Source organism: Echiichthys vipera, assembly GCF_963691815.1.
Source record: "Echiichthys vipera genome assembly, chromosome: 8".
NCBI classification, from domain to species: domain Eukaryota; kingdom Metazoa; phylum Chordata; class Actinopteri; order Perciformes; family Trachinidae; genus Echiichthys; species Echiichthys vipera.
The window spans coordinates 17770803-17785488 of record NC_139833.1 but is presented as its reverse complement, the minus strand read 5'-3'; the positions used below and the strand labels follow the sequence as shown (position 1 = coordinate 17785488).

The 14686-nt window shown below is 39.8% G+C and overlaps 1 protein-coding gene across 1 annotated transcript; it reads left to right on the top strand.

Moving 5' to 3' along the window:
* Positions 1-616: 616 nt before the first annotated feature.
* On the top strand, positions 617-3915 carry paqr7b (progestin and adipoQ receptor family member VII, b; the record flags this gene model as incomplete). Its single annotated transcript, XM_083919046.1, has 2 exons — positions 617-725; positions 2851-3915. The coding sequence occupies exon 2, from the start codon at positions 2857-2859 to the stop codon at positions 3913-3915; it is 1059 nt and encodes a 352-aa protein (XP_083775172.1). The 5' UTR covers positions 617-725; positions 2851-2856.
* Positions 3916-14686: the final 10771 nt, after the last annotated feature.

Here is a 14686-nt window from a genome sequence, read left to right as displayed (position 1 = left end):
AGCGGCTCTACTCCGAGTTCCTCACGGATGGATGAACTTCTCACCCTATCTCTAAGGGAGACTCCAGCCACCCTCCTGAGGAAACCTATTTGTGCCGCTTGTACCCGCGACCTCGTTCTTTCGGTCATGACATTACTTGTATTTGACATTTATAGTACCCTTAAGTATATGCAATTAACTCCACTTTGACTAACTACAAAATTCAAAATAATCTAACATGTTTATCAGTAATTAAAAAAAGAAAATAAAGGTAACATAAAAAAGGTATCAATGTGCATTGTGCAATTTTAATACGTTTACATACATGTTTTTAGACTATGTTATTTTAACTTTTACTTTATTTAATGCATTTTGCATAACAGTGCTAAAACAGTATCTATTATCCGACAGAAATGCCTCATGGGAGTGCCTACATTCATACGGCAGTGGAAGAATTTTACTGGAGGGTGGGTGGGCTGATCGGCCACGCGACAGCTGTCATTGGTCAAAGTGACGCGAGCGGCCGCGGGAAAGAGCAACACCGTGTTCGCTGATTGGCTACAAGACCCGCTCGTCAAAACTGCGCCCGTATCCTCCCAGCAGCTGCGCGTTGAGAGCCGCCAGGCGCTGCTCCCATCGCGGTCATCTTTCCTTCGTTCGGCCCCATTAAACAATGTTATCTCTATTCTCTAAACTATTCATCGGCTGCTAAACTCGAGGCTTTGGATTGACTCTGCTATCTACAGGTATGTCCATTTTATCAGCGTGATTCATTTCATCCCGGGAATCCATGGCGTTTTCCCGGTAAAACGGGAAAGAGGAATATCGCTCAGATGCGCCTCGAACGCGCCTCAGTTTTCATGAACGTGCACCGGCATTTTCTTCATTTAACACCTGAGCTGCACACACGGGCAGGTTTCTGGGATGCACACGGGGGAATTGAAGCAAGCCCCGAAGCTCGGAGGAACGGAATGCAAATTGATTTCCGACACCGGATCTCAAATTGAAACAGACACGTCTATCAGGTGCGGATTTGCTTGTGGGAATTCAATGCACCGGGCCCCTATAGGCCTGCGATTTATAACGCACAATTTGAAACAGCCTCCCTTCTTATTAGTCGAGCGTTTTTCCTCTTCACCCATGCATGCATTTTTTAAAGGATCGCAACCCTTGCTGGAAACGGAGGGTGTGGACTTCGGGATGGGGTTATGTTACGTAATCTCCTCCCGTGCATCCTTCCACGCCTTTCCTCCTGAACCTCGGCCTGCGTCCATCATCCAACACAGCCCGTCTCTGCTTTCTGTTTTTTTTCCCAATATCTCTGGGAAATGCCAGGGATTCCAGAAAGAAATGAACTGTGCACATCAAACCGATGACACGTGTGACTGATTTAACCCTATGGTCCCACCCAGGCATTTTATGTGAGGGGGGCTCATAGCCCCAAAAGACGACAAATCTAACAGATGTCCTTTTAAATCCAACAAACAGCAAATCTATAGGCTGTGTTGCAACACATGTCTGACCCATTAATAATATGATCATTTTGCATTTAAAAAGGCATTGGAAGCAACAGTCAGTCCTTTTTTCTTATTTAATTTACAATATGATACCTTTACCATTTAAACATCTCTGGTTGTCTTAAACTGGATTAGCCAAAAACAGACACCAGTAGGTTATTTTATGCATAACTTGCATGAATATGTTTTTTTGTTTTGTTTTTTTACAGCAACACCATCCCCTCTCTTTTGTATTAACTATTCCCAGATCCTTCCTACACCTCTTAAACACAGTCTGTAGCAAATATTGACTTTGCGTCGAGTTATACACCCCCCCCCCCCCCTATTTCAGGAAGTAATTTCCCATTTCCAATCACAGACACTGAGAATTGAAAATGAAGGCCTCACTGGCACAATTTATGATCATATGGGTAAAGGTCAAAAGCTTTATTGCACTTGAGGGCATGTGGTGTGCAACGGCCCTTCAGAGCGATGCATCATCGCTGCAGAGCGGCTAAAAGGCACGGGGACACTTCCGCCACGAGTAAAACTCATCCAACAATTTGGGAAGGAGAATCCATGATGTATGATTAATGATCAAAACATCATCCACTTATTCAAATGAAAACCACTAAAACCGCACTAAACTATATTTTTGCTATTGACAATAGACCAAAATGAATAGTGTAAATGGGGGTCACTGTCACTGGAAAATGCACAGGGTCATCACTCAACACTGCAATTAATCACTATGGAGCCTTTTAGTCCGTGGCTTATTGTTTTGGTTCCCTGGCCTGTTGTTGTGGAGGCTCAATGTTCCACTCAGATCAACCTCGAGCAGGCAGCTGCTTTCACCAATAAGCCCACTGTACACTGCCTGTTGGCACCAAACAGCAGACAGACGCAGTTAGCCATAACAACTTAAAAAAGGTGATGATAATTCAATGTTGTCCTTTTCAGCTCGGTCCGCTACAACCAAAAGCTCAGATATCGGTAGCAGGAGTGAAATAGTGCATGACTGCTTTTTGATTAATCATTTGTTGTAGAAGATGTACGAAAGTAACAGGTGACACCTTCAAACAACTGTACAAAACAAAAGATATATCATTTAGCATCATATAAAAGGGAGAACTTGTACTTGCTTGATGATTAAGTAAATGATTCATTGATTATTTTTCTGTTCATTGACCAAACTACTAATGCACTACCCCTTGCTTTGTGATAATAATAATAATGATGATGATGCATGAATGCACTCTGTAGATGCGTGAATATTACACAAACAGACGTGGAGTGGACAGTAGCTCATAGCCAGACAGAGGATGACTAATTGACACTATTGGTCCTTCTTTCTGCCCTCCTCTCTTGCCTCCAGTTTGCCATGGCGACAGTGGTGATGGAGCAGATCGGTCGCCTGTTTATCAACGCACAGCAGTTGCGTCAGATCCCTCAGCTGCTGGAGTCGGCCTTCCCCACGCTGCCTTGCACTGTGAAGGTGTCCGATGTTCCTTGGGTGTTCCGCGAGCGTCACATCCTCACCGGCTACAGGCAGCCGGACCAAAGCTGGCGCTACTACTTCCTCACCCTCTTCCAAAGGCACAATGAGACCCTCAATGTGTGGACCCACCTGCTGGCCGCCCTCATTATCTTGGTGAAGTGGCAGGAGATGTCAGAGACGGTGGATTTTTTGCGGGACCCTCATGCTCAGCCCCTCTTCATTGTCCTCTTGTCAGCCTTCACCTACCTCTCCTTCAGTGCTCTGGCTCATCTGCTCTCTGCCAAGTCTGAGCTCTCCTACTACACCTTCTATTTCCTCGACTACGTGGGGGTTGCCGTGTACCAGTATGGCAGTGCCCTAGCGCACTACTACTACGCCATAGAGAAAGAGTGGCACACTAAAGTGCAAGGGCTCTTCTTACCCGCTGCAGCGTTCTTAGCCTGGCTTACTTGCTTCGGCTGCTGCTATGGGAAATATGCAAGCCCAGAGCTACCAAAGTTAGCCCTCAAGCTCTGCCAAGTAGTGCCCTCAGCCTTGGCTTACTGTTTAGACATAAGCCCCGTGGTTCACCGCATCTACAGCTGCTACCAGGAGGGCTGCTCCGACCCAGTTGTGGCGTACCATTTGTACCACGTTCTCTTTTTCTTAATCAGCGCCTATTTCTTCTGCTGCCCTCATCCAGAGAGTTTGTTCCCCGGGAGGTGTGACTTCATCGGGCAGGGCCACCAGATTTTTCACATATTCGTGGTGGTGTGCACCCTGACGCAGATCGAAGCGCTGAAAACGGACTTCACAGAGCGCCGTCCCTTCTACGAGCGCCTACACGGCGATCTTGCACACGATGCCGTTGCACTCTTTATCTTCACTGCCTGCTGCAGTGCTCTTACCGCTTTTTATGTGCGCAATCGTGTCCGTGCCTCTCTGCATGACAAGGAGGAGTAAAAGTTAATATGCGTGAAAAGAAAATTCTAATTTATTTTTTAGTCTGTAGTAGGGCTGTCACGATTCTCCAAATCCATGATTCGATGTGACATTTGATTTTAAGGTCACGGTTTTACTTAATTTTCTATTTAAGCTAGGCTACATGGTATCAAGTTTGGTATAACCGCCATATTTTCTTTAGCAATATACCACACTAAGGCCATATGGTTAAATTTTTTCATATGTGAGAATAACCGATCCAACTTTTGATTTCGATAATTGAAATATGAAGCTCATTGTGACACCCCTACTCTGTAGTGACCATAGAAATGAATTGAGTGGAAAGGACATTAAACTGTTTTCTTAGTCATTTGACTAGTACAAAAGAAAATGGCGGTTTGTTGTTAGTCGTTATGGCAAGTCAGCCCGCTTGCCAACTCCGCCATGCCCCCACGCCACACTGCTCACACAGAAAATTAGCAGAACATATTTGTCACTCATCTGGCAATAGTAATGTGAGTTGCTACGCTGTGACAAAAGTGGGAGGATGAGGCTTTAAGTTGTTAAATGTGACTCATTTAGTAGCTTGAAATATTACCACTCCACTGCTCGTTTGGCCGTTACCGCCAAACAAGCGGAAGTTTATGTGAAAGTTAGTACACATAAAAATGGTCGCTTCTTTGACCATCCTGCTAATTTGATTTGAATGGGAATGTCTTTTCTACTCATTCACTTTCTATGGTGACCATTCATTCACCGCCAATAATTGAAATGTTTTTGTCAATGAAGGTTATCAGTTTGTGATAGTGACTTATTATTTCTTCTCTATGGGATCTGCCAAACTACAGTGAGCTTAAAAAAAGTGATTAGGGTGTTTCTGTGACTTACAACGATGAAAAGAGAATCTTATCATTTGTCTGTAGCAATACAGGTAGTACTTAAACACTGCAAAGACTCTTTTATTAGTGTCTTGGGTCATTGTCCAAAAGAATGTTTTAAATTTTTTTTCACCGTACACAAAATACACTTTTTTAAGGTGAGCAAAAAACTAGTCCAGACTAGTTTTCAAGATACCTTTTACCCAATTATATTTCAAATAATCTGACTGTCTTAATCAAATTGTATCATTTTTAATTCATGCAAGCATTCATTCTTTTTAACAATTAACAGTCCCATAATGCTTTGTATATTTCAGTCCGATTCCAATCTAATTTAAACCGCTGGTCTTGATAAACCATTCTGACATGTTTGATTCTGCCCCTGTCTTTAGGGATTAAAGCAGATATTTGTTTTTTTAATTATCAAGGCGCTAACATTGTGCCACACTAATGTTTGAACATATTCTGGGAAAGTTGAGAACCCAATTTGAAAAACCAAATGTTAGTCTTTTAAAAAATATATTTGATTTGTTCTTTCTTTGGGTGATAATGTTCTGTGGAATTATGTTGAAAAATGAGGCTGGCACTCAGTATAGGTTAAGAGATGAATGGAAATACAACTGATGTCTCTTTGTTGCTGTGACAATGTTAATCCTTTTTTTTATTCAAAGGGCTGGAACTTCAGCTTTTGCCTTTTTTCACATCCCATGATGTCAAAGCTTTTGCGCTCATTGTTTTCATCGTTATTTGATCAGTTTTGAGTCACAAAAGCTGCGTCTGACTGTCGTTCTGCTTTTGAAATGTTTTCCTTCTTTGTATGATTAATATGTATGTGCCTCTATGCATGTCTTTTGGTATATACTGTGGATATTAAGTGTGTGATTGTCTATAAAAAGCTTAGCCTTGCACTTCTTTCTTACCCTGTAAATAAGCTGTATTTCTCTAGAAAGGCATTTGCATCCCATTTTCTTTACATCTAATAGCACTCAGAACTGAATTTTTTTCTGGTGGAATACAGCACACTCCTGTTTTGATGCATCTGTTCAGAGCGCATTTTGTGTTTGGTGTCCTGCTGCCTATCAGGCTTTAAATTGCTATGAATACACAACTTCATACTGCCGCACTGTTACACTAAAGAGCCCCTTCAGCCTCTTTTTCTCTTACTTTATTGATTTTTGTTAGAAGAATATCACACACGAATATGGCTCACTGATTATGTTGCTTAGATTTTTTTTTTTTTACCTCACAAAATCTTTTAATGTCAGAAATGGTCTTTATTCATTCTAGCACTCTCTGTTCATGATGGTGTTTAATGTGCCAATGAATCTGTTATTGCTTCAGTGATGGTACTGCTGAGAGATGAATTCAGAGACAGATCGTAAGAAGTTAATTTCAAATGATGTCTTGACCTGACCACAAACATGTTACCAGTGAGAATTTAAATGAACCTTGTAACTCTTGACTTTCGCATTACAGACATGGGGCCTGTTCCATAAAGTGAGTTTACCCCCAAAAAATTTGGTTCTTCCCGCCCATTTCCATTTGATTTGGTTCCATAAAGCAAATTCAACATTGTTCAAGCTCAGTAACCATGGGAAACTATACTGGGAAACTAGTTTAATGAAAATGAGTCAACTAAAATAACCCTGGCTTATTAAACTCTTAATGGAACAGGCCCCTGGTCTCATCATGCACTGCCTGAAATCAACACTGTATATATGGAAGCTGACAACACTGGCTATGTTTACATGCATGGAGTTAGCTGCTGTCAATGGGGTTATTCTGGTTTTGCGTTGGAAATAATGTCTTCATTTTTAATAACCCGAAGAAAACTGTGCAAGACACGTCCCTTGTTGTGCATGGTTATAAATTGGTTGGCAACGAGATTGAGGCTCTCATGCACAAGGCTAATTTTGTCTAATGTTTCATTGAGAGACTTTGTTACAGGCTAATGATATCCAATTTGGCAAATGAAGCCTGTAAGTCTCTCCTCATCAGCTCTGCCTGTGACAAGAGTTTATTGTCCTGACCACCAAAAATACCACTACTGGGATCATCATTTCCCCATGTGTTAGAGATAACCTGCATTTGTTCAACCAGCTGGAAAGTGACAGGTATTTATTGGTGAATAGATTGTTGCAACTTGGATACACTGGCACAGATTATCTAAGTTGCATGCCAATTCAACCTGTCTAAGATCTCAACTGGTTACCCAGCACGCTTTACTGTATAAGTGAATTTGTGTGTAAACGTAGCCTCTGATGCCATCCAAAGTTTTATGAAAGCAAGGTGAGAGGGACCAGAATGTCTTTGCCAATAAAAAGTATGTGTGACTGGCTGTACTAATATTCTGATGTATTTAAGAAAATAAAGTGTTACAGTAACTTTAAAGTCTCCTTATTTTTTACAGGGACTCTATGGAAGCAGAGAAAGGCCATAATAATAATAATAATAATAATATGTTCTGATAACCATCTGTATATATTATATTGATATGAAGATGTATCTCGTCAAAACAATATAAAAAATAGTCTACACTGGAGATCATAATGTGAGAACAAATTATAAAAACTTGATTTATTCAGAAATACTGTTATTTATTTTTATTCAGAATTTGATTGAATATCCATTGTGGCTATACCACTGTTGCACTAGCATGTTTTTTTTTTTTAAATAACTAAGGCACTTCAACAAAAACCTTTATTTTGTGAAAAAAAAAACTGAGCAAAATTAGAGAACAGTAACCATTGTGTCAGAAGAGATGATTTAAACAATGTTTTCTTCGGGCTATAGGATTAAAAAATGAACAGGAAGTGTAGAGGCCACAGCTTTGAATGACTTCAGCACATCTGCGCCCACAGGACATCACTAGTTTCTCACACTGCTCTGCTTTGATCTTGGTCCATTCTTCTTCAGTCTCTTCCACAGTTCAGTAACTGTAGTGGGTTTCTTAGACATTACTTTGTCGCCAAGGATTTTCCAGAGATTCTCTGTAGGATTTAGATCTGGACCCTGACACTTCCTCCTCTAAATTGAACTAACTTCTTTAGACTTACAGGGTTTTTTCTGCAGCAGGCGTTGGGCCTCTTGTACAGCTACATGGCAGGGTGAATGCAAATGTTTATGTGAACCTCCTTCGGTAACATGCAATAGCAATTTTCATGCAAGACAATGACTACTGTCACACTGAAAAATGGGTTACGCTATATTAAAACAATGAAAAGTCCAGCCTAGAGTCCAGATCTGAACCCCATAGAGAATCTCTGGAAAATCCTTGGCGACAAAGTAATGTCTAAGAAACCCACTACAGTTACTGAACTGTGGAAGAGACTGAAGAAGAAAGGACCAAGATCAAACCAGAGCAGTGTGAGAAACTAGTGATGTCCTGTGGGCGCAGATGTGCTGAAGTCATTCAAAGCTGTGGCCTCTACACTTCCTGTACATTTTTGAATCCTACAGCCCTAAAAACATTGTTTAAATATATTAATATTTTTCATTTTCGTTGTTTCTATCATGTCCAAAAACCTTGAGGCCAGACTGCGGTACGGTAATATTTATGTTATTAGGACAACGCTTTACGTTCCGATCCTTGTACATTGCTTTATTAAAGTTCTTAGTAAAATGACAAAATAATACGTAGTTTTCATTGGTCAAGTATTAAATTCAAACATGTGGTTATTATTATATTCATATACATTACATTTTGTACATTTTGGTGACCATACTACTGGCTGGGTTATGGCTCTGGAACGCACGTTTATAAGGTGGTAAACATGAATAATAGAGAGTATATGTGGATCTACTCTGTTTCTCCAAAGACATCTCTGTTATATTCGTAGTCATTCTTTTAACACCACCAGAGGGCAGCCTTGTTGTTTGGTTGGATAGTTTCACAGCAGAGAGGATTTCATCTCTGAGTGCCTTTAAAGGTTTGAGGTAAAACGGTGTTCTGTAAAGGCAAAGGATTGTGTGTGGGTGTAAAAAGTATATAGTATAATATATAATTATACATGTGAATGCCTTTAAGTATGCTGTGTGTGTTGTATGAATAGTTGTAAAACAATTTTCTCAAGAGCAACTAATGACATGTAACTGCTATTGATTATAACAATGAAGGAGCAGTTAGTCACATAAAGGAAATCTAGACTGCAAGGGTGTATTATTTGTCTAGTAAGCCTATTCATTAATGAGCATACATAGGTCACTAAATAACAGCGGATAAACAAATCGTGATATGTCAGTTAGACATGTTTCAAATATGACCCTGTTGGCCTGTTTACTGATGCAAGTCGATACAGTAAAAGTACCATTATATCGGTCCTACTTTCTTGGGTTACAGTGGCAAAAAAGAGAGATGGCTTTCTCCTCTGTGCGATACACATGAGCGAAATACAGATAAACACATCATTGTTATCACCTTGGGCAAAGAGCTCTAAATTGTATAGGAAAAAAAGCAATTTGGAGATCTTCCGGAAGCTCAGTAACTCACAAGATTAATTTCATACCACAAAAACCAATGTTTACAAGAATGAGTCTTTCCATTAGGGGGCACAAACGATCTGCAGATTTTCCCAAATATTTACTTCTTAATATATCACAGCACTTTGAAATGAGCTTACAGGTCAATCAAGACACTTCTTTATTAATGCATTTTACTGATAACGATGCCCTGCTGCTGTAACATATCAGGATATTTATTACAAGCCATCTGCAGCCTTGATTAAACAACATACCTTATGTCATTTCCTTTGTAGAATTAAACCGCAAAATGAACAAAAGTTAATTATTGTTGTAAACATTTGCCTAATAGTCTAAGAATAACATTACATGATTAGATATAATATTATTCATGCAGATGTTCCTGTGGGAACAATAGTTGGTGCAGCTTGTTGCTCACGCGGCAGCCTTGTGGGTGGCACATATTGTTTGGGTCTGCATGTTGGCTTCTGTATGTGTGGAAGGGGCGGCTCGGGTGTTAATGCTTACTTTTTGTTTCTCCATTAGTTTAATTATATAGAAGTTTGTGTGGGTCTACGTAGTTTCGTTGATATTTGTCAGGAGTTTTGCTTATGATTAAGCTGGCTTTTGTACTGTTTCAAGGTAACTGTCTTATCAAGTTTCGCCTTCTGCCTCTCCTACACACACACACACATTTGTATCATCTCTACCCTGCGTGAGTGGAGATTCATATGCGGCACTAATTAGAATATCTCTACATTTCCAGGGATGGAGAAGAATCACTGAAATTTAAGGCAGAAATGGGCTCCTGATGTACCTATCCTGTATGTGATTAATTCACAGTATTACACACTCAGACGGTCTTAAATCAAATGGCAGAGATAGTGATAATTGCCTTACAGCCTGCTTCCTGTCCTCTAACTATCAATTGCTTCCCCAGACTCCATCAATTTTCATCCGCCTGTTTCTTGAGCAGCTCGCCGTCCCTCTAATCTCAGCCTCATGCCTCACGCCTCTCCCTCTGTCTTGGGTCCTCTCTCTGTGAGTTGTGCTGCAAAGCTGTTGCTCCGCTCCACTCCTTTTTTATATGCTTCATTCGCTTTGTATGATTTGTATCAAGGTTGCCGAGGTAATATGGGGTGGCCTTGGTGTCCTATCGTGTTTTGTAATTAAAGGTTTGACTTGCTCGAGGGAACGGCTTTGTTCAGAGTTATTAAATCGCCTCTTCTTTTTTTGCCAGGTGACAGCCAGCCAACATCTTTTTCCATCTGTCTTGTTTTTGTTTGATGAACCTCTTCTGTGCTGTTCCCACATCTTTTTGTTATTGTGGTATTTTCATATGGTCTCGCTTTTGTTATTGCGCGGCGAAAAGCTTTGGGAAAATCACTGTGTTATGAGGGATGTAATCATATGAGGAACAAAGCTCTATCAGACTGTGAGTTACAAATGAATCAAAACGCAATACCTATCCTCCTCCAGTCCCAGTAATGTACTCATAACTAATTATGGTTCAGAGGCAGTGCATGTGAAAGTGGTTTAACTGCAGGGAAATATTTCTCCCTCTAAAACCTAATTTTCTACTTGATACAGTAAATTTAATTCTCATTACAGTATAAAGTAGAAATGCACTCGGATGGCACAGACCTCTACTATGCAAGGCCAATAGTCCAGTCCTCTATGATATGCAAATCTGCAAACGCAACCACTATGTCTGGATATTTTTCCAACACTATTACATATACAATCAAATATGGTAGTGCTTAGCCGAAGCCTCATAGTCCCAGCTGTGTATTTATTAGATACTTTTAAATAGAAAAGAAATTGACATACGTGACAACGAGAAAGCATTAATATCATGAACTCATGTAGCCCACACTTAAAAATATGTAATGCTTAGACTAGAATATCATCATGAACATGGCAGCTGGTTTTACGAAAAAAACTATGCTCACAAGAAAGGAATCCTTACTTGTAGTTAATTCACATTTGGATGTGAGTTGCTTGATATTTGTGTATCTATGTTTCCATAAAGCCATACCTTAGTTTGGGAAAAGCATTGTTGTAATAGTAATGGTGTTAATAGCGGTTCTCTGATGAAACCACTGTTGAGTTCTCCATAACGAATACTTTCTGTACAAAGTTGGAACAACTACATGTGTAGGCTACCTCAGAGGATTACTGGTATCTGTGAATGTGAATATGTGATATAGAGTCATTGTATTTCCAGTGGTGGAAAGTAACTGAGTACATTTACTCAAGTACTGTACTAAAGTACAATGCTGAGGTACTTGTACTTTACTTGAGCAATTCCATTTTATAATACTTCATACTTCTACTCCATAAACAAAATATTATCAACAAAATACGATAAGATACACAGCATGATGTAAAGTAAATATAATGAGCCCCTACTTTTATCAGCTGCAACATTAAAGGGATATTTATACTAATCTATCAATAGTTATAATCTAATCGAATAATATAATATTTTGAAATGAGTACTTTAACTTTTTAAACTTTAAGTACATTTTAATGTTGATACTTTTGTACATTTTGAATGCAGGACTTTTCCTTGTAAATTATTTCTACACTGTGACATTACTAGTTTTACTGACGTAAACAAACTGAGTACTTCTTCCACCGCTGTGGATTTCTACAATTGGTGATGTTTTGTCACTATTTACTTGCATCTACTGGATTTTAAGATGTAGGCTGTGGCATCTTTTCTCACAATGTCACAATATTTTGTGTATCTGCCCTATGATTCATATGCACTCCAAATTTTTTAGGGGTTCTTTAAAAGGTTCTTCCTTGGCCCGTGCTTTCACCCTTCAACCAAGTTTCATGAAAAGTGTTTCTGTTATTCTGCTGACAAACTCCTCCTTGGCGTAAACAGTGGTCTATTTTAATTATGAAAACTGTTTTGAACAGATTTTAAAATGGTAATTTGGTTCTTTAGGGCTAACTCTATGTCTAGACTGCAACCGTATCAGACGTTTTTCACTTGAATGCCTCACGCAACAGATATTCTCTCATTTTAATCTATGCAGCTGTCTGCATCAGCTCTGTGTAGGCTTGTATCTTAGTCACGTCTTACGTGACTTAAAGCGTTTATTTATGGTAATTTCGACATATGGGCCTAAATGCAAGGTTGATGCCCAATAAAAAAGGCTGAATAAATATATGTATCTACATTTTTCAAACTATTTGGAGGAGAGTGTGGTCCTGTGTAGCTCTGTCCACATTCTCACTCTGCACAAATGGCTTTGGTTTGACTATCTTTTCACTTCAGCCCAGTAGCTGGAAAGCAAGACGCAGTATTGAGGAGATGCAGCAGTGTTTATTCATGGGCAAACTGTAACCTACAGTGTATATTTACTGACACTAGAAAATTCACTGCTTCCCCTCTGCTCAGATCTTCAACACCTCCCTGACCTGCTGCTTGACACTTTGAAATATGTGGATAAGACAGAACCACTTCAGGGTCCCATGAACGCTGTCGGCACTCGAGCGCAATGCTGATGTGATGTTTGTGGTCATGAAATGGGGTAAGATCCTATTTGTACACTAAAGAGAAGCCAAATAACATTAGTGCTGTCTATACACCTACAGCCTACACCTTATTCGCCTGACATCATGCAGGGTTTTGAAAACATTGTGGTAATGAAGACCACATCTATAGTGAATTATAATGCATTTTGAATGCTTCATGACTACACTCATTAACACACACGTTGAGCTTTGGGAAAGTTGCTTTATTCCCAAGAGTTTGATGAGAAGATCAATACCAATGGTTAGCTTAGTTTAGCATAGCATAAAGCCTGGACATGAGGTAAACAGCTTGGCTGGCTCTTTTCAAGGTAGCAAAACACATCCATCAGCACCTATAAAACTAATCAACACATTATATATTGTTGGATTAATTCATACAAAAACTGAAGTGTAATCATAACAGGGGAGACAGGAAGTCACTGCTCACACCCGATTCAATTATTGTTATTCCCTTTCTCTAGATAGATTTTGCACTTCTAAGAAAAGAAACCTGGGCTTCTATAGTTTTTGGATATCTATTTGTAACTATATTTTTCGTTTTATTCTGTGTTTCTCAATCATTATACTGTGTATTTCTGAGCAGATGAAGACACTGCAGTACACAGTTGAAGCCTTGAAGAAACAGAAGCATGAAATATAGATAATAGGGTAGATGAAGCAGACTGTGGTCATGAGGCTTCAGCCAATTAATGAACAGAATCCTTAAGTTACATAGTGAGTGTGTCACTGGCTTTTTAAAAAAAACTATTAATGAAGCACTGCCTCAATGTACGGTCTAATGTTGAAATTTACTCCGTAATCTATTTAATTCTCTTTTAAGAGTGAGTTAAAACAATGGTGATCATATGACCTACTAATGAAAGCCCTTCTGCTTGCCTTTTTTTCTTTAAGTATTCCAATCTGTTTGTGAGCTGTGTTCGAAATCGTTCCTTCAGTCACTCACTCACTATCCCCTATATAGTTTTTAGTAAATAGTGCACAATATAGAGCATGACCAAACAAGATTTCGGACACTACACTGGGATTTTCTCACAAATTGTTGCGTCAGCAGATATGCCGGACATAGGTGTGACTAAAACTGGTGCGTCATGTAAACAGAGAACTGTAATCCCGTTTTACAGTGTTCTTATAATCCAAACCGATTATGCTGCTCTCATTTCTAATCGGAAATTGGGAACTTCCAACTTCTTCTACTTCTGGAAGTAGAGAGGTGAATGTGTGTCAATTAAGTTTACAAAAGAGCAAAAACACCCACAGTGACTGAGCATGTGACAAGATGGAGGCTCTGAAAGAACAGGCTCATCTGAAGTTACATCTTACCACCAAAGAAGCCACTAGAAACAACGTATCTCATTTCTTACGGACTACAAATTTAAAGTAACTTACAAAGGATCATGAGTTATTCAGATTTTGTCTTCATAATCTCACAAGCATTTATTGCCCTGGCTGGCATTGATACACTATAGTGCTTGTACTACAGTACTGTCAGGATTTACTGCACACGTAATAGATTCAGTCTTTTCCAAACAAGACACCTCCTCTTCATCTTGCTGTAGCTTCAGTGTTTCCTGTTTCACCAATCAGCTCGCCCGTTGATCAGGCCTATTCATCATGAGCTGGTTGTGGAGATACTGGAGGCTGGCGGAGGTGAGGAGGAAGCACGTATGCCCTATCTGAAGGTCTCTCTCTCTCTTGCCAAAGCCTGTAGCCGCTCAAGGATAATGAATTCCCTCCTTCTGCCCCTTAACCTCCCCATAGCAGGGTAACAGACTACCAACACATTATAGCCAGATAACCAGAAAGTGGGAAACTTTAAAAAGCCTGGACACTGTGTTTTTCTCACACCAGGCTTGTGCAAGTGCAGCTTAGGCGGGTAGATAGACTTGTTTTGTGAGTGTTGTTGT